The 20406-nt window shown below is 40.3% G+C and overlaps 1 protein-coding gene and 1 pseudogene across 4 annotated transcripts in view; one reads left to right on the forward strand and one right to left on the reverse strand.

Moving 5' to 3' along the window:
• Nucleotides 1-20406, forward strand: part of Mamdc2 (MAM domain containing 2) — a 177342-nt gene that overhangs the window by 109040 nt on the left and 47896 nt on the right. For all 3 annotated transcript variants that reach the window (XR_002392433.2, XM_021252726.2, XM_004838163.4), the window contains exons 8-9: nt 576-719; nt 3785-4050. Coding sequence is in view for 2 of the 3 variants with exons in the window: in XM_021252726.2 (XP_021108385.1) it covers nt 576-719; nt 3785-4050 (410 nt within the window). In the remaining variant the exon portion in view is untranslated. The remainder of the gene's footprint in view (nt 1-575; nt 720-3784; nt 4051-20406) is intronic.
• Nucleotides 11135-20406, reverse strand: part of LOC106008818 (kelch repeat and BTB domain-containing protein 8 pseudogene) — a 97158-nt pseudogene continuing 87886 nt past the window's right edge. Inside the window, exon 7 of the transcript XR_001183007.3 lies at nt 11135-11181. The product of XR_001183007.3 is annotated as a kelch repeat and BTB domain-containing protein 8 pseudogene (transcript). The remainder of the gene's footprint in view (nt 11182-20406) is intronic.

Raw genomic sequence — 20406 nt, forward strand, 5'->3', positions numbered from 1 at the left:
AAGCAACCTCCAGAATAGATCAGGTGTGGCTTCTGAACTGCATGGTTTATGCTGAGTGCTGATTTTCTTTAAGCAGATCAGCTCCTAAACTATGCTTCTGACCCAGAGATTGATCAACAAAGGACAATTATTTCTGGAAAATAATGTTTCCAAAATATATGTCTTAGAGAGATACCAAGTCCCCTAAAATCCTTTCCTTTTCTCTTACTTTCATTTAAATTTTCTATGAGTGAATTTTGAATCATGAAGAAGTATGTGAGTGAATGCTCGTAGTCTCTACATCCTGAAAGGAAATTTCTTTTGGTGCCTGGTGCTAACATATTTATATAGAGAATGTGAACAGGGCTCCTTCTCCCCTCCCTATAGAGAGGAAAAGAACAATTTTCTTGTCATGTTGAAATACTGGTGTGCTGCTAACCTGTCAACCTGCCATTCTTGGAAAAATATTTTGCAGTGACTCACTTCCTCCGTCCCCCCTGGCACAAGTATAACAATATCTGTAGTCAGTTCAGGTAGCCCTCTTAGCCCTTTGAGACCTTTAGGTTTGACCATAACTTTGGTCTTCATTTTCTCAGAGCTTCCTTTCAGTGCCATGGAAGCAAGCTGCAATTTTGAGGAAGACTTCTGTAACTTTTACCAAGATAAAGATGGTCCTGGCTGGACCCGAGTGAAAGTAAAACCAAACATGTATCGGACTGGAGACCACACTACAGGCTTAGGTAAGTCAAAAGTCTGTCCATGTGAGACATTTTGGGGTGGTATTCATGCATCAGTGGATCATTGGCTATTCTTACAGACACTGACTTCAAAAAAAAAAAAAAGGCAGCTGCAGAGAAACAAAGATAATCAGTAATCTTATGTCTGACCTTGTTTAAAAACTCTAGTTCAAAGTGGTGTGCTAAGAAAAGTGTTTGCCAGTTAATTAAATAGACAAACCTTTGGAAATGATTTTACTCTTCATTTTAGATGAAATACTTTTGAAAAACCATTACTTTCCATTTATATGAAACCTCCAGAACAGACAAATCTGTAGAGATAGAAAGCAGATTCATTGTTGTCAAGGACTGGAATGGAGGAAGACTATCTAATGGGTACAGGGTTTCCTTCTAAACTGATAAAAATGTTCTGAAACTAGATAATGGTGATGGTTGTACAGCATTATGAATGTTCTAAATAACACTGTAGTGTACATTTTTAAATGGTTAAATTGGTAAATTTTACATAACGTATTTTACTGGAATAAGAACTATAATGTGGGGACTATTGAGAAATATTGAGTGGATACTTAATGGGTGTATCTACAAGGAGCGCTTAGAATTCAGAGTTTGAGCCATGTGTACATATGGATGCCAATTACTTTAATGACATCCTTTGTGGATCTCATCACAGGGGAGACTAATAGGAAGAGCTTGTCTCAAGGGGTTTAGTGTCTTATTCATTTGTTTATCAAGTTTTTATATTCTGAGCACTGGAATGAATTTACCCAGAAGCTGAGAAAGCTTAAATTCCAGGGACCCTCACTTGGAAAGGACCCAAGAAAGGCCTTGGAAGGAATCCTTGCAATCTTAGTACCTGTAATTTTATGCTCTTTTCTTAGAGATTGCTTAAATTGAAGAAATACGGGCCCTTCAAAACCTACTCCAGCCTGTCCAGACTCACGCCTGGAGGATACAGTAGTGAACAAGTCAGATACAAATCACATCCTCACTGACTGACAGTAAATTCCATGGGCAAGAGAAGCATCAGGCAAATGTATACACAGATGAACTGATACAGTGTGATTAAAAAAAACAAACAGTGAATTTCTAAATTAAAAATTATTACAGTCAAAGACACATTGCCATTAACCCTTCTCAAAATACTCCCCTTTATATACTTATCTATGATTCTAACCATTTCCTGAAGCAGTTGTAGAAGTCCTCTTTCATGAGGGTCTTTAGTTGCACTGTCATTGGTGCCCAGATATCCGGAATTAATCAAGACATTTATAGAAGTTTCTGTGAAGGTAGTGTGTGTCCTCACCCACCTTCTTTACTGGATCTGGCACCATACTACTCTTGGCTCATCCCCAAAGCAGAAAGGCCCATGCAAGGTAAACATTTCAAAAAGTGGCAAAAACGATGCGATAAGTGTGTTCAAAGTGAGGGAAAGTATTTTGAGGGTGACTCATGGCTATGTGTCTTTTACTATAATAAAAATTTTTTTAGAAAAAAAGTAACATTCATAGTTTTTTATTGTACCTGGAAATTAGAAGTTGTGGCAAGTGCTGTCAGGGAGGAAAACTTTTCCTCTACCCTCTTAGTTTCTGTGACTGAAGCAAAAAATGAAACTAACATAAAACAGATTAATGGGAGAAAACACACATATTTTATTTAATATTTTTACTTGCACATGAGAGCCCTCATTAAAAAAAAAAAAGTGAAAACCTAGAGAAGTATAGAGGCCTGAGAACTTATATGTCATCTTCAACAAAGAATGATATAGTAGTGGAGAAGTGAAAGGAAAGGAAAAGCATTTAAGCTTCAAGGAGTAGTAAACTACGGAAAAGTAACCCAGGAATACATGGAGGAAACTAATGAATGGTAAGGGTTACGTTTGTAGGTTGGTTTGTACAGATCTGCCCTGGCATCCGTTCCCACTCCCTAGCAATACAAACATTTTCCCTTCCTGGAACAGGGAGGGCACCTTGACCATGACAAGTTTGATGACCTGCTTTTAGGTAGAAAGTGGAAGGCCACAGTTCTTTCTGCCTCTGTCTTTTCTCAAATGGCACCAGTACAAAGTAATTAACATGCCAAAGCAGCATATTTTGGGATGACATGTTTTGATCCCTTCAGTCCCATGGAAGAAACACAGAGTAAACTGAGAATAGAGAAAGAAGAACCAGATTTGGGCCAGGGATCTAGAGGTTTCTCTGAGGGAAGCTGCAGTTATCTGATAGAGTGTGAGTGATCCAGGCAGAGGATGAGTGAAAGGAGATTGCCCAGGCTTATTGTGTTCTGGGAGAAGGAAAAATCAAAATCAAACTGAGCTTGTGTCCTGAAGCTGCAGTTTTCATTTTTAAAATTATGGTTTTCCTTGTTTCCTTTTTACCTATGTTTATTTCTTCTAATTCAACTAGAATCTGGGTGGATCTAGTAGGCAATTTAAGGATTTCAGGATTTTTTATTTGCAATAGAGGCACACAGATTTGTTTTATGACTTCAACCACAGACATTACACAATGTCTTCTATTGTTTAAAGTCACTGCTGGCAAGTCCCACTACTTTAGCCAAACTGGCAGCTTCCTAATCTGGTGTTACTGGGTTTTACACTGCTGAAGTCTCCTTCTAGAGGTGATTTCTAGGTTCTTTCTGTCCTGAGCAAAGAATTGGTCAAGACAAATGCAAACAGTGACAAGGTTTTACATTTAATAAAGAAGGAAAATAAACATACACTCCAGAGTGAGTTTGGGCCAAGTAAAAGTAGGAAAAGAAGTACACTCTCCAGCATGAAAGTGGACTACAGTGGAAGAACACAGTAGCAGAGAGCTCAATGGCAACTGTCCTTTGTGCATCTTCCACTCTTCAGACTGACATCAGGCCTAGACTGTCCTATCCAAAACTGCTCGAGTTCTCGTGAGAGGTCCACACGCAGGACTTTGGGAGCTATTTGCACTGTGTTCTGGAACTTTGCAATTACAGGTGACACTTCCTCAGCCAGTCTTCCATGCCCTAATCTCTTGCCTTACTGGGATAGATTATTTTGAATTGCTGTTGCACTAAATGTTTTGTCTTATTTGCAGGGTATTACTTGCTGGCCAACACAAAGCTTACATCTCAACCTGGCTACATTGGAAGGCTCTATGGTCCCTCCCTACCAGGAAACTTGCAGTATTGCCTGCGTTTTCATTATGCCATCTATGGGTTTTTGAAAATGAGTGACACTCTAGCAGTTTATATCTTTGAAGAAAACCATGTTGTTCAAGAGAAGATCTGGTCCGTGCTAGAGTCCCCTAGGGGTGTGTGGATGCAAGCTGAAATCACCTTTAAGAAGCCCATGCCTACCAAGGTACAGTAGACCCCATATATTTTTCATCCCTTTTCACTTGCAGGACTGAATTAGCTACTGTCAGCCGAGATGGGTTATATTCCTGCTTTTCAAATTGATGGCTCTGAGGTAAGATGGAAGTATTAAAAGCTAGGCAGAAAGGAGAGAGGGAAAATTGTAATTTTAAAAATGAAAATTGCAGCTTCAGCTCACAAACCCAGTGTGTGTGTGTGTGTGTGTGTGTGTGTGTGTGTGTGTGTGTGTGTGTATGTTTATTCTCTTCTCCCAGAATAGTGACCCTGGGCATTTTCCTTTCACCTGTAAATGGGTTCAGCCTTCTCTTTTTACCTCTTTCACCTATGAATAGACCATCTTTTCGCCTGTAAATTAGGCCACCACCTAAAACATAAAGGCAGTCTTACTGTGGGAGGGCCATCCTTCTCCACCCACCAAACCAAGACCACAGATTTCCAGCATAGACCACCTTTCACCTGTGTATTATGCTACCAACCAAAACAGATAGATTACCTCACTATGGGTGGGCCATCCTTCCCCACCAAGAGCAAGACTATATATTATCAAATTCCACACATTCCCACTACCAAAAATATATAAATATTCCCAGTTCCAAACTGTAATGTGTGTCATTTCTCTGACTGCCCACACTCCACTCTTGAGTGTGTCCTAATCTCTGCCTAATAAAACCTTACCTTGCCTCTAACTGACAGGTCTGGAAAATTCTTTTTCCATGACAAGCATCAGCAGACCTGCAAACTTATTCTACGAAAGGGTGGGTAAATTTCTTATTTCAGCTTTCGGAAGCTCTCAGACCTAGCCCAGTAACAGGTCCATTTCCACATTCTACCCTAGTCATTGTACAAGTCATTTCTTTAGTTCTTTACCATTTTCTGTATCTCTGAATCATGGCCACCTAGGGGATTTGATTATTTTCTCTTAAGATTCCCTGATAATGGTCCTAGACTGGAGTATACAAAACTTTTCTTTCTCTTTCTTTTTCTCTCACTCTCCCCCTTACATACACGTACACATATACACATGCACCCATGCACACACACACTAGTGAGAATGCTAGAATTCAAAAGGATGAAATCATTGAGCTTGGTTCTGCAATAACCCTTCAAGGTCAACAGCCTAAGGCTCTAGCTGAACATAGGATGAGGATAGAGTGCTCACTAAAATATGGTGCTGGGCAGGGGATTTAGCTCAGTGGTTTCACTGCCTGCTGTGCAAGCACAAGGACCCGAGTTCAATCCTAGGTACCAAAAAAAAATATGGTGCTAACCCTGCTCCACAGACAACTTACTTAAGGGAACCATCAGCAGCTGATTTTTTGTTTGTTTTTTGGTACCGGGGATAGAACTCGGGTCCTTGCGCTTGCGCAGCAGGCGGCGAAACCACTGAGCTAAATCCCTGGCCCCATCAGCAGCTGATTTTGATAGCAACAAGAATACAAAAGCAGACCTTACTGCAAGAGGAATTCAAAAGAAAGCAGTAATCTCCTAGGCTTAACAACTCATAAATTTAAGGAAGCTTTACAGATACAATAATTTTGTCAACTACAACCCAGATATGAAACTAGTATAGGAAAATCCACTTTGTTTCAGTCTGTCAATCAGTAAATATTTCTTGAGTATTCTCTTTGTGCTAGAAAGGGGCCCAAAGAAAGATATGAAAGGAACTTTCTAGATAACTAACACAATGGGAGCTCAATATTGTTGAATGAATAGATGAATCATTGATCACACCATTGTCTAGTAATTATCCAAATTCCAGATTCCTCAGGAAAAGCTCCAAAGTTGGGCTTACACTTCTCTTAGTTACAACCATCTGGACAGAATTCTGGACAGAATCATAAATGTGTCCACTTAGAACTTCCTGCTAAAGGAATTTTATACACTAGTGCCATTATAATGTTGCTTTGTTACTTATAGCCCATTGAGATCTCTACCATGATTAAATCTGTATAATGATTAGTCAAAGATCTCTGAAAAAACTCGCCAAAGTTCTCTGTCACTAGGTAGAATGATGTGGCAGGCTTCCTGACTTACTTGTTTTTAAAGGAGTAGAACCAATTTATAGTATCAAAATAGAAGCATACAAGTCTTACTACAGTCTCACAGGTATTGCTTGTTGTTATTTAATGCTAACTAAATAGGTAGTGTTGCTATAGGTATCCCCTGATTAATTCCATCACACTATGATCACCTCATTAAACTGAAGTAAATTTAAAAAAAACCCGAAAAAAAAACAACAAAAAAAAACTGAAGTAAATTGCTTCCCTACCTGGGCAGAATACAAAGCAAATTGGTGTTTCTGATGCCAACTTCCTACTCATAACCTAGACCCATGCTTTTTAAACTCACTGCCTAGGCAATTCCACATGTGTTCTAAAAGAGTCTTTCTATAAATGTGACCTGATATTTGCAGCATTGTTGAAGTGTCTTTTTGATCTATTAGTCCTAAAAAAAGCCCCCAGCCTCTCTGCATCTCCTAGAGGTCCAAAGGTGTAGCTATGACAATACACACATACACACAGGTTCTGGGGTGCTGGAGTCTCCTGTTACAGGTAATTTTCTGGGACAAAGAATTGAACAAAACAAGCATAAATGGTGGTAGTTTCACATTTATTAAAGGTGGGAAAAAACAGAAAGCTAGGGGAAGAACGGACTCAGCAGAGCGGATTTCAGCCAAGTAAAAAGGGAGGAAAAAATAAAAATAAAGATACACCTGACAGTGTAGGGTGGGCTAATGTGAAGAGACATGATAGCAAGTACTTAATGCCAACAGTCCCGTTTTCCCCACACTAGGGTCATGTCTAGGTCATTCTATCAAAAACTTGCTCAAGTTCTCATGAGAAGCACACATGCAGGGTTTTGGGAACCATTCTGTATATATCTTCTGAACTCTTTCCCCACTTCCTTTCCCAGCTAGTTTTAGCCACACTATTTTCCTGCTTCACTCACACTAGCAGATTCACACAATAAAGACATACCAGAAAGTAATGCAATTTTTGTTATGCTCCATGCTCTGTTTGGCTGATTTTTTTGGTTTGTTTTTTGTTTTTACGTTCCGGGGATCGAACTCAGGACCTTGTGCTTTCGGGGCAGGCACTTTTTGGCTGATTTTTAAAGGAGGATATACAGACAACTGAGACTCAGCTGAGCTGATGTATGGAAGGCTGAGGTTCAGCCCATGCTGAATCCTGCTCATCAGTCCACTCCTTTTGCTGATACCCTCTAGTGTTAAATACTTGGGTTGTTTGGGGATCTGCCCATCCTTTTATAGTGAGCCCCTGCTCTTACCTAACTCCAGTGGATTGGAGGAATCCTCCAAGCAGGTAAGAGTGCCTGGAGAATTTGTCCTTTTCCTCCTTGGTGGCTAACAATCAAGTTTCCCAGTTACTTCCCCAGCTACATAGAGAAAAATGAATCTAGACCAAGTGAGGGGAAGGATGTTCTTACAGACTAGGAAGGAACTAGTCGTGGATCCAGCCCCACTGAGAAATGGTATGGTTCAACACCAGAAATTCTAGACTCCATTTTGAGGTGAATAACACACCTGCTAGTTCTATGTACAATAGCCTTTGCTCTGGGACATGCCTCAGCCAGGCCTTGGACAGGCCCTGGGCATGCCTGTATGCTTCAGAGAGTTCCAGTAAGTTCTGACCACAAAAGTTCCAACCACAAGAAGTTCTAAATTGATGCCCTACGTCATTGGCTCAGCTGCCATTGGAGGAAGCCCAGGAAGGAAGTAGCTGTCCATAAAAGCAAGCCATGGGGTGAGGGGTGGGGGGCTTAAGACAGATGATACCCTTCCTGTTGTCTTGCATTCTGCTATACAATGTACTCAGTCATTAAACTTTTCCTTCTAAACTTCACTCTCAGCTTGGTAGATTATTTTACCATCCATGTCACAGGTCTACTCTGCTGCATCGCACAGCACAAACCTCTGGATATATGTCTGAAGGTAGCCTATACTGCTTGGCAAATCCCTATCAAACAGCACTTGCTCCTCAGAGAGCAAGAAAACTATTTGTCATCCATGTTAGAGCCATGAATTAAATAAGGGGGAAACTAAAGTTCATATATTATGTAATGCACAAAGGTGGAAATAAACATACAAAAAATTGTTTAAACTGGGGAAAAAAATGAAAATTTGGAGTTTCTGTTACTATTCCCTACCCCCAAATCCAACTCCAATTGTACTTTTTGTTTTTCTTCCCAATTTTTGGATGATTTCTTCTATAATTCTAAATACTACATTTCTTTGTGCATTAACCTTAACAGTATCTGCTGACTCATTACTTTGGATGATAAGGAATTGAGCTCACTTCCATTATTCTGTTTCTCTTTTTTTTTTTTGGTACCGGGGATCGAACTTGGGACCTTGTGCTTTCGAGGCAAGCACTGAAACCGCTGAGCTAAATCCCCAGCCCTATTCTGTACTTTTTCTCTCTTTTCCTCACAATGTTTAGTTTGTTATTTTTCTCTTGGTTCCATTTTAACTTTTTTTCAGTACTAGGGGTTGAATCAGCATGTGCTAGGTAAGCACTCTTACTCTATGTTATGCGAAGGTATAGTTCAGGCTCTTCTGTACAACAAGCAGAGAATTGCAAAGCATACACCAAAAGGCAAGTGAAAAGTAACTGTATTTATTGAAGATCATGGAAAATTGTGCTCTAGGCAAGTTCGTGCCAACAAAAGATATGGCATGTGCAGGAAAATTGTGCCGGGGTAACAGGAAAGCAAAAGCACTACACACAGATCACAGCACACAGCAGCAGCCCCCAGTAAATCAGCCTTTTGGAATTTAAAGGTAATGCACCTCAGCCCAGGGGGCTCCCCTAAATCTCTAGATGTGATTGACAGGAATGATCAACAGGGTGCTGTGCCACTTCAGGGGCTCTCAACACACATGGTCGATCCAGAATTCACTCTGATCTTAATTACACACATGACATGCAGTACATATTTATGAACCCTTAATGAGGTTTGAATAGGGTAAAGCTGACTAAAGGTCAGGCTAGGAGATCCAACAGATATATGCTTTCACCGAGAGCATCGGAGATCTCCTGGGTTTTTTTGTTGTTGTTGTTTTGATTTGTTTTGATTTGTTTTGTCTTGTTTGTTTTGAGACAGGGTCTCGCTATGTAGCCCAGGCTGGCCTCGAACTCACAGTGATCCTCCTGCTTTGACTTCCTGAGTGCTGGGATTACAGGCATGTGCCACCATGCCTGGCCCTTATAACTTTAATACATCTAAACATCTATTTTTTAAGCCATAAACTTTAAACAGAGTCTCTTGACACTCTGATATGTAAGATGGATCAGTTTTCACCCCTACATTTCCCTTCATTTCTCTTTCCCTTTCCATTTCTCAAATTCTTTTAGGTGTACAATTACTTTGACACTTTTATATCTTACAACATTTTACATTCCTACAATTAAGCTTTCTGTGCCTTGCCTTTGGCTGTATTTCCCAACCTGGGCCCTGCTGGCATGATAAAAAGGATAATTCTGTGTTTGTGTGGGGCCATTCATCACATTATCACATTTTTAGCATCTCTAATGATTGCAACAACTAAAATTATTTGCACACATTTCCAAATAGTCCCAGAAGGGCTATATCATCCTGGATGGGAACCATTGGTCCATAAGTTGATCTGAAAATTGAAATTAAAACCCAATGCCACTTCCCATCTATGTTTGTTTGCCTGCAATCTGTCCTCTGCCTGGCAGCAGAGTTGGGATGGAACCTTCCCCTGTGGTAGCCCTTTGGCGTCTTGTTCTTAGGGGAAGGGCTGTGCATGCTCTGATACCAGCCACCTCCCCAGCTTTGTCTCTTGCTCTCTCCATTTAATCACACTGAACAAAACATATTCTGTTTTCCTACTTTGGACCATTACACGCACTGTTGCCTCTGCCTACCCTTATTTAATTTTTTCTTTTTTTTGGTACTGATGATTTAGCCCATGGCCTCACACATGCCCAAGCCCATGACTCTTCTTCTTTAGGTCTTAGTGTAAACCTCACTTCCTTCTGAGGAACTCTTGCCTGACTTCATTCCCCAGGATAGGTGAAGATTTCCCGGGCATCCTGTGGTTCACCTGCACCTTCTGGGAGACACCACAACACAGCCATTTGGATCATACACACAGGAATCTCTGGTTTCAAATCCTAATTCCACCATTTACTAATTTTGTAATCATAGTTTTCTTAATTTCTTTCTTCCCTTTTCCCACCTAGAACCAAAAACCTAGCAGGGTACTTGTGCACAGTTGATGCTCAATAACTGTCTGTAGCCTGGCACATTCTGACTTTTGGGCAGGGGTTGTTGACCCTCAGTAAAATCACCAGGGGAGATTTTAAAATACTGATGCCCCAATTTTATCCCAAACTTTATGAAAGCAGACAGATGGAGATAAACACGCACAAAGTTTTTGAGAACTTCTGTAATCACTCCGGGAAGAAGGAAGCAGGATAGGGTCTGGGAATTAGCATTTTATTAAGTGTCCCAGGTGGCTATAATATGCAACCTCAAGAACTATTGCTGTAAATGATTAACTATGATAAAAGCAGAAAAGGAAACAAGGAGTAGTGTTCCTGTAATCCCAACATTGGGGAGTCAGAGACAGGAGGATCACAAGTTCAAGGCCATCCTGAGCAACTTAGTATCTATTAAGGCCTTATCTCCAAACAGAGTCGGGGTGGGGGGAGGGATGCTGGGGATGTAACTCAGTGCAAAGACCCTGGGTTTAATTCCCAGTACTATGAAAATAAAAATACAAAAAGCAAAAAAGGAAGAGTCTAAGAAAGACCCTGTGTTTTAGGCTGGTAGCCAGCTAAGCCACCCTGCAGCCAGGCATGGTAGACCTAAAGGGCCAGGCAGAGGCATGTCTGTGTAGGCTCCCACCCTAAAATGCTGAGAGATGGCCCTGTGACCACACAGCAAAGTTGGGTAAGTGGCCTTCCTGCCCTAGAAATCTAGAGTCAGTGTTGTGCTCCTTATGTGTGTACCCCTTAGTCAGGGAAACCCACTTCAAAGCTTGAGTAAGAGTTTTCCAGAAATGTGACACCAAAACTTACGTGATTGTTTCTCACATGTGGCTTGTGTCAAGTTCCTCTAAATATTCCTGCAATTCAGAAAGGAATGTTAAGTCACAAAGTACCCAAAATAAGCACATGGCAAATACTTGCCAGCTGTTACAGTCGAGAAGCTTCTACTGGTTGTTCTTTATGGCTTAATAATTCAGTATTTAACTTATTCTGACCTGATGACAGCTTTAAGATATTTTCCTGAGCATAGTGAGCTTAGCATACATCTTATAATAGAATTTATAATGACTGAGATTCTGAAATGAACTTGCTCGAACTTCTAGAGAGTTCCAGTTCAACCTGGGTCAGAACAAGGGACAAGTTGACTGCTTATCAAGTATCTACTTCGTGCTGAGTAATGTACTCACTCTTGTTTAATCATTAAGAAATATGCTACAATAGCACATTCCAAATTTATAAGTGAAGAAACTGAATTTTAACAAATTAAAATAGTTTGATTCTTCTTGTTTCTTTGCCACTTATTCAGATCCCAGACAAAATCCTTGAGATACTTCTAGTATTCATCTCAAATCTGTCCCTTCGCTATCTTCCCAGCTACTATCCTAGCTTAAAAAGCTATCAATTGGGCCTGGGGATTTAGCTCAGTGGTTCCGGCACCTGCCTCACAAGTGCAAGGTCCCGAGTTCAATCCCCGGTACCAAAAAAAAAAAAAAAAAAGCTATCAATTTCACCAAAATTACTTCAATAACTTCCTAATTGCTTTCCATCTTTCTACCTTGCCCTGTCTGTATTCCACAGGCAGCAGCCAGAATCACTACTTGAGACAGAAGTCAGATCATGGCCCTTCCCTGCCCCAAACTGTGCCATTTACGATAAAGTTTCATCCCTTCCTGTGGTTTCCAAGTCCTTACATAATCTGGTCCTTGCCTACATTGCTGACTTTATCTCCCTCTGCTGTGCTCATGTCACACAGTCACACGGGACTTCTCTCTGTCCCACTATAGAACCCCTTTGTGCATCATCAGATTATTCCTCGTCATATAGCCTCGTTTATTTCGTGCTTAGCAATTATCTCAATCAGAAATTATCTAATATATTTGTTCATTGTCCATTTCTCTTCTCTTATGAAAATATAATCCTCATGAGAATAAGGACTTTGTTATATTATTTATCTCTGTGTCTATAGCACCCATGCAAAGTGGATCCTCAGCAAAATTCTTCTCAATAGATTTTGTTTTGTGTGTATGTGGCCAGTGAATAAATAAATGGGTGAGTAGACTTTCTAAGTTTGGCTAGCGGTGGAGCTGAGATGTGACTCACGGCCTCGCTCATGCAGGCCTGCCCTTTGGTGCAGGGGATCTTTAGGCAGTCAAGGTCACTCTCAGCCTTAGAGAAGGCCTGTGCAGCTGGAGACAGTGAGGCTTCCCAAGCCTATCTGGGTGCATCAGTGCCTTCTGTTATTTTATTTTATTCTTGCAACACTCCTATAAAAGAAGGAAAGCACTGCTCTGTAGTGCCCCTGGCATCGCAGAGTACAGTTAGACTAGCCCGAAGTCACCCAGATGTGGTACTAGAAATTAATGGCTGAACAGAGAACCTGTTGCGTCTGTGTCTCCATTGTGGGAGGGACCTTGCTACCTGTGCTCTGTGTCTTCATCACCCTATTCCTAAAGCCACTCAAGTGTAATTTGTCAGGGGCTGGCTCAAGGGCTTCCTACTTTCCTGAGCACTGTCTTCTTCTCCCCATGGGTAGCCACAGAGCTGAGTGAGGGGAGCCCGGCAGATCTGTAAAGAAGTCAAACCTTTAAGCTTCTCTCCCTGTTTCTTCTCCCTCACTCCTGATAGCCACATGCTAGCCCATCTGTGCCTTCCCACACGGCCTGGCAACATACTGGACATGTTTCTTCACCTTCCTCTCCCCCATTAGTACTTAACCGGTCCATGTTAAGGACAATGGGCAATAATTAGACTAACAACTCCTTACTACCTCCCTAAAATAGTCTAATCTTTAATGGGAACTGTAATATAGCACCTTCTTTAAGGAATGATAGCAGTGGTAAGAATTTCCTGAGACCATTCTGAGAAAGTAGCGCCATGGTGGAGATTCTGTGTCATCTTTATTAAAGCTGCCAAAATGAAGACTTGTCCTGAACCCATTCTAACATGCCATGTGATGCCATAGTCCCCTAAGGAAAGAAAACATTATAGCCCCAGTTAACAAATGAGAAAAACTAAGGCAGAAAATTAAGAACATTGTTCAACATCACACAGCTATTAAATGGCAGAGCTAAGAGCCAGATCCAGGGCTTTTTATACCTGGAATCCATGCTTTTTATGTAATTCCTAAAAGCCTCTCAGCCCAGTGTCAAAAGTATAGGATCTGGTAAGACCCCACCTGGCCTTGACTCTCAGGATTTATTGAAAAATAAAGGGCTTTATTATTGAATCACAATTATTCCATTTTGAAATAAGTTTAGCTCCTAGGATGGATCAAAGCTCAAGGTGCCTGGACACAAATAAAGGAGAGCTGTGGGGAAGAGGGAAATGTAGCCTAATGCTGAAGACGCTTGGCTGTGGAGTCTGCTGCCTACAGCTTTAGAATTGGGCCAGTTATGTAACCTTGTACCCTATGTAACCAGTGTAACCCTTCACTTTCTTTCATGTGTAAAATGAATGAACTAGTACTGCCTACTTTGTAGGATTTGGGCAGAGAGCCAATGAGATGCATCAGGAAAAGCTTTAGCAAAGTACCTGGCACATAGTCAACATTTATTAAAGTTAGCTGCACAGAGAGAGAGAGAGAGAACCTCAAGTGTATTTATCTAGGTCACATTTATGTAGTACATGGATAATTCTGCACCCTGATTTTTGTTGTGAGGTACTATACACTTTAAACTAAAACTCTGGTCAAAGTTGAATCTTTTTGAGCAATACTAGACTTTCTTAAAGAAATGGCAATTTTTACATAATCATGAACAAACCATCTACAGTATTTTTTTATGTTTTTGAAAGGGCATATATCATGAAATGATTTTCTGGATCTGTCTTACCCCAGCAGGTAATCAAAAGTTACCTGAGTCTTTCACATGCCACAGAGAAAACTGATGAAGTAAAGTCATATGCTTTTCTTAGAAGCCAGTGGCCAAGACAGACTAGACTATGATTGTCGGAAATTCCATAATGATGTGTATAATCACTAGTTTTACACCCTCAAATCCTAAGTCTAACATAAGCCTGGTCACCAAGGCACAAGTATTCCATCCTGCAACACTTCCCGCAGCTAGTTTTCCCTCTAACAAAGGTCTTTCAGTGGCTTGGTAATTAGAAGCAATGGGAGGAACTCTATGTTGTGTTCATTAAATAGTTCTTTTAGGAAAAATAAGTTAAACAAGCTGTAATAAGCAAATGACCAGGCATTCTGTTTCTTCTGGGCCTGGTTTCATGGCTCAGTAGTAATTAAAATCTTCACGGTAAAATCTTCTAAGTCTGCATCTATACTGTTGTAGGACTAAAAAACAAACTTCAAATGTCACTTACGCATTTAGTAGAAAGGCCTCATCTGGCCAGTCTGAAAAAATACACACATTTTTTACTAGGTGCGACCCTTAAGTCAGCCCTTCTTAGGCTGTGTGCCAAGGAGCACCCCTCCCTTGAGATGTTCCATTGAATGAGGATTCTGAGGAATTCTGGGGAATTCAGTAACTGTTATGGCTTGTGTCTAGATGTCCCTGCAAAGCCTCATGCAATCATATGTGGGGCTTTTTCAGAAGTGGCTGAATCTAGAGTGTGTGATGCTGGGATTGATTCATGATGCAATGCTAGGCTCAAGGACATTAAGATTAAGGGTGTGAGTGCTACCCTGGGTAGCACTGGATAAGATAAAAGGGATAGAAAGAACAGTGGTCTATCCCTTGTTGCTTTGCTAACTTCTGCCCATCATGAACTGTTTCTCTTCTGCAATGCCACTCTACCTTGGAGCCAGTTGATTATGAACTGAAACCTCTACAAACTTTGAGCTAAATAAACCTTCTTTCCTTCAACTTTGAGTGTCAGGTATTTTGTTTCAGCAATGAGAAAAGTAGCTAAAACAGTAACATATTACAAACTCTTGAGAAGGTCTCCATTAAAGAATTGTTTAACTTTGTTTATGGTGGCAATTCTCTTAAAGCATCTGATCTAGAATCCTTGTTTTGTGTAGCTCCTGTGGTATCATCCTACTCTCCTAGTACTTAATGCATTGTATAGAAAGTGTCTGTTTACCTGCCTAACTACTTAAATCAGATTGTAAACTTCTGAATGCTAGGAATCTATGAATTTATTATTTGCTTATCTATTTATCTATTTGCAGTACTAGGGATTGAACCCTAGTCCTTCATAATGACCTACATCCCCAGCCATTTTTTTTATTTTGAGACAGGCTCTCACTGAGTTGCTAGGTTGCCCAGGTTGTGTTCAGACTTTGGATCCTTCTGCCTCAGCCTCCTAATGTGCTTGAATTATATGAATAAGCCACCACACCTGGTGTGTGTGTGTGTGTGTTTGTGTTTGTGTATGGTGCTGAATACCAAACCACAAAGGGCCTTTGCACTGAGCTATAGCCCCAGTTCTTTTTTATTTTTTTAAATTTTGAGACAGAGTCTCACTAAGTTGCTAGGTTACCCAGGCTGTGCTCAAACTTGCAGTCCTCCTGCCTCAGCCTCCCAGAGTGCTTACATTATAGGCATGTGCTACCACATCTTTTTGTTTGTTTGGTTTTGAGACAAAGTCTTGCTCTGTACCCCAGGCTGGCCTTGAACTCACTATGTAGAATCCCAGGCTGGCTTTAAACTTGCAGCAATCCTCTTACCTCAGGCTCTTGATTATAGACATACACCACCATGCTTTTTTTTTTCCCTAATGCCAACACAGTTTCTGTCAAAGGGAAGATAGTCAATAAAAAATTAAGAAAGAGAATTGTCATGGATCTGTATTGTTGGCAAAGAAGAACAATATAATTCCATCCAAGAAAGAAGGAAAATTAAATGTTTCTACCTGTGGATCAGATAAACAGTGCTTGCTTATTGAACAACACCTGAGCTGGACAATTTGTCCTCCAAAGAATTTCAATATGAATACTTAAAAGTAGAACTAGCTTGCCAGACACACACACACACACACACACACACACACACACACACACACACACACACACGATGAGTCTGGTTTGGGAATTTTTATGATTTTTATTTACTAAAACCAAGAACTGTGATTCTTTGAAACAACTTCCCATCCTCATATTGTGCTATTTCCCTATTCTCAGGACATCTATCAGGTTTTATCACTGCTGCCAGTTCTCTGGGTCCCTGCCCTGTTCCAGCCCGGTCTCCATTCTGCTTCTGGGTCAATGACAGGCTCGCACCCAATCATCTTCCCCCCACCCCCACCTACACCTGGCTTCATTCACACCCAGGTCCTCCTAGCCCCTGGGGTGCCTCAGCTGATGTTTTTGTCTTTACTCCAAGCTTCTCAGCACCATTGGAGAAAAGAAGACTAATTTCCAACATCCCTTCTGTGCTGCTGGAGTAGTCTTTTATTCATCTCATCTCTCACTGACTTTTTATCATTCCCCATTCTGCATGTTCAGATCAATCTGCACACATAGCTCAACCAGCCCCGCCTCATTTTCAGGAAATGACCTCGTGGGTTTATTTTTCAAAAGGATGAAGCATCCAACATGAGCCCCTTTGGTTCAGTTCCTCTCTCAATCTTCATCTGCCTTCTTCATCTCCTGATTGGTCTGACAAAGGAAGTATTATCCTTGCTCTTTGTTATAACCAATCTGCCCGTCTCTACTTTTGATCTCATCTTCCTGTCTCCTCTGGGATAGTTTTTCATAAATTATTCCCTCTCATAAATCTCCAACCTCCATTAGTCCTTTGCACAATGCCAACCTATGTGGGTCTCCTGCATTCAACACAAATGAACCACAAACCTTCTTTTCGTCTCAATCATTTAAGCTGCCACCCTGCCCCATTCCCTCAGCCTTCAAACCTGTTTAAAATGCCTAAATGGTCAGTTACTGTCTGTGCTCCAGTGCAGTTTCTCATTCTTCAAATCCTTACCCTCTGCCCTGTGCCTGGCTCCTCCAGCGCTCCTTCATAGAATTTATCAACCGCAGTGGCTCTCTTCGATCTTGCTGCAGGAATTGTTATACCTGAGAAAACCTTATCCTTCCCTCTGAGTCTATCTCACATGCCCCTTCCTCTCTGAATCTTCTAAGACATTGACTGGTATTTAGTTGTTGGAGTGAAATTTGTGTAATAAAAGAGAAGTAAGTCAAGGATGTAAAGACTTGGCTTTGAGTCTTAAATCTGGTATTAAGCTATGTTAATCAGGTTGGATGTGGTGGCACAGGCCTGTAATCCCAGCACTTGGGAGGTTGAGGCAGGAGGATCACCATGAGTTCAAGGACAGCCTGGACTACAGAGTGAGTTTAGGGCCAGCCTGGACTACAAAGGGAGACCCTGCCTCAAAAAAACAAAACTATGTTAATCAGAATGTTGCACTGCCTTGTATGAAATAAGAATGTGTTTAAGATGACCTCTAAGTCTCTTCTACTTCTTGCTGTATTTTTAGCCATTTTAATGGGAGGAACTGTGTTTTGATAATGTATTGTGTGGTTTTGTGGGTAGCTTTCTCTATTTCTTTATCTGCTAATACAAAAATCTTTTCTATTTAGGAAAGAAAGGTTGAAATTTAAGTCTGTGATTCAGAGTTCCATTTTTAAAATCTTCCTTTTAATTGTGCCCTTAAACAATGATAATGGGAACAATTGCAAAATACCTAGGGTTCTGAAATTTTTTAAGGCAGTGCTGAGAAGTTCACACAAGTGAAAGAGCAATTGTCCAGAAAGTTTCTAGAGAGATTTATGAACAGATGACTATTTAATAACAACACAACCTGCTATAAAGGGATCGGGGAACCATAAAACCAATGTACGGCCAAGATACATGCAAAGAGATAAATTTCCCATCACATTTCATGATGTCTGGGAACACTAGGAGAGGACTCCAGGATATTAATGTCCCAGCATTATTAAAACAGAGCAGCTGAGTGCAAAGTAGAAATAGCAAGATCATTATTTACTGACAGGAAAATCACCCTTGTAGGGTAGGGTCATTGCGTACACAGAATCAGGAAAATTATTCTATCAAGTTGAACAGATTGTACTGGGTGTGGTGGCATATGCTTGTGCAGCACTTGGGAGGCTGAGGCAGGAAGTTTGCCTGGAGTTCGAAGCCAGCCTGGTCTACACAGTGAGTTCAAGATCAGCCTGAAATACAAAGCAAGACCCTAGCTCAAAAACAAAATAAAAAACAAACAAAAAAAAGTTGAACAGGATTTAATATCAAATTGAATAGAGGGGCAAATATGGAAAAGGAGCCTACTCTTGAGTCTTTCAAACTACCTCAGCATCAGTCTTCAAGGCAGGAATTCTACATCACTTTAAATATGAATGAGGCAGAGTTGAGATGCTGTCATTTTCCTTCCAGTTCATTTCCCTTCAGATACTTACTGATAGCTTTTGCATTTCATATCAATTTATGGAAAAATTACTGAAAAGACTGAGTAGCATAATTGGTAGCTCCAAACACACAGCTTACACAAGCATAATGTTTATGTCAGGGCATTCTTTCATGACTTTCAGGAGTAATTAATTTCATGGAATACTGCTGAGTTGATGTTTTTGTCCTCCACCACCAAAAAGACAGAATAGGCATTCTTTGTCCTTAGTTTTACTCATAAAATTAATTAAGCAAACATTTATTCTGAAGTTTAGAACCTGAAAAAGATTACCTCCCCTCTAACTTCAAAATTTCTGTCTTGTGTGAATATTTCACAATCTTAACAACTTCTGCATTTCTGGGGAAGCCTTTTCAAAGTCCTAGATGATTCACCATTAGTGTTTTTTTTTGTTTTTTTGTTTTGTTTTTTTCGGTACCGGGGATCGAACTTGGAACCTAGTGCTTGCGAGGCAGGCAGCAGCACCACTGAGCTAAATCCCCAGCCCACACCATTAGTTTTTGATACTCACATTGAGATTCTCTGGGGATCCTTTAGTTTACTAAGCTCATAAAACAGGTAGGTTTTTGCTGGCCTCAGTAGCTACAAACTCAACTTGAAAACTGGAAACTGACAATTTATGCATTAGTAAAGGCTCTCTAATTTACCAGAGGAAGGACATTTTTTTGGCATAGATATTCCCATCCTTTTCTCCCTCTCTTATGCGTTTTTCTACAGCCAATTTTTCCCCCAGATAATTTTTTTTGCTTTTGCTTTTCTGTCTTTATTTTTTTTGTTGTTAAAAAATGTTTTATTACAAGAAACAGTGACATGAGATACTAATGCAAAGAATCTGTGCAATTAGGGGAAAATGTTTAAAAATATCTACACATTTGCCCCCATAGGACTATAGTACTTACTACATACCTGAGCACTGAAGATTGATTGCAATTTTAAACTGCTTTACATTAAAAATCTGATTCCTTGCAGGTTATACCCACTACTTCTCATGCACTAAAGAAATCAGCTTAATGTTTAAGTTTCAACTTGATAGACTAACAAGAAACAAAGGTGAAAAATAAAGAATACAATTTCTACTTTCCTATAACATAGTTAGACCAAGTCCTGTTTTCAATATGTAAAAACATATAGGAAAGGGCTGGGAATTTGGCTCAGTGGTACTGCACCTGCCTTGCAAGTGCAAGGTCCTGAGTTTGATCCCTGGTATCAAAAAAAAAAAGGAAAGTGCTACTTCCATTCTTTAAATGAAACATAGGTAACGTCATACTCAAATATGATAGACCTATCTTTTAATTCTGTAGTAGCCATTGTACCTTTTACTTATATTCTCATCATACTATGAAAATGTGTTGTAAATATCTACACATAAACTTGCTTACATCACTAATCTTAGTTTTCTAGGACCTCTTCTAAAACCATTTTAGAGGTGACAAAATATCCCAGCTGTATAACAGAAACCAATAGTTCTTCATACAAAATTCAAGATATATCCCATTCCCATAGCAAATTTAAACCTTGGCTTTGACACACTGTACTTAGATCATACCCTCAATATAAATTGCTATAGCAAGAGGGTCGACTGCTGTGCAGATGTACTGTAGAATTAACCACAGTATCGCTTTCCTGTGTCAGGTGGCCCTTGTACATTGCTGACTCAATGTTCTGTGCATGTTTTCAACTAATACATTTTTCTAAATACAGAAGATTGTCAAAAAGCAGCAGGAGACTTTAGATACTCA

This window comes from Heterocephalus glaber, unplaced genomic scaffold (genome assembly GCF_053883595.1).
Source record: "Heterocephalus glaber isolate CG9 unplaced genomic scaffold, H.glaber_assembly_v1.0 deba00001481, whole genome shotgun sequence".
In the NCBI taxonomy this organism is placed as follows: domain Eukaryota; kingdom Metazoa; phylum Chordata; class Mammalia; order Rodentia; family Bathyergidae; genus Heterocephalus; species Heterocephalus glaber.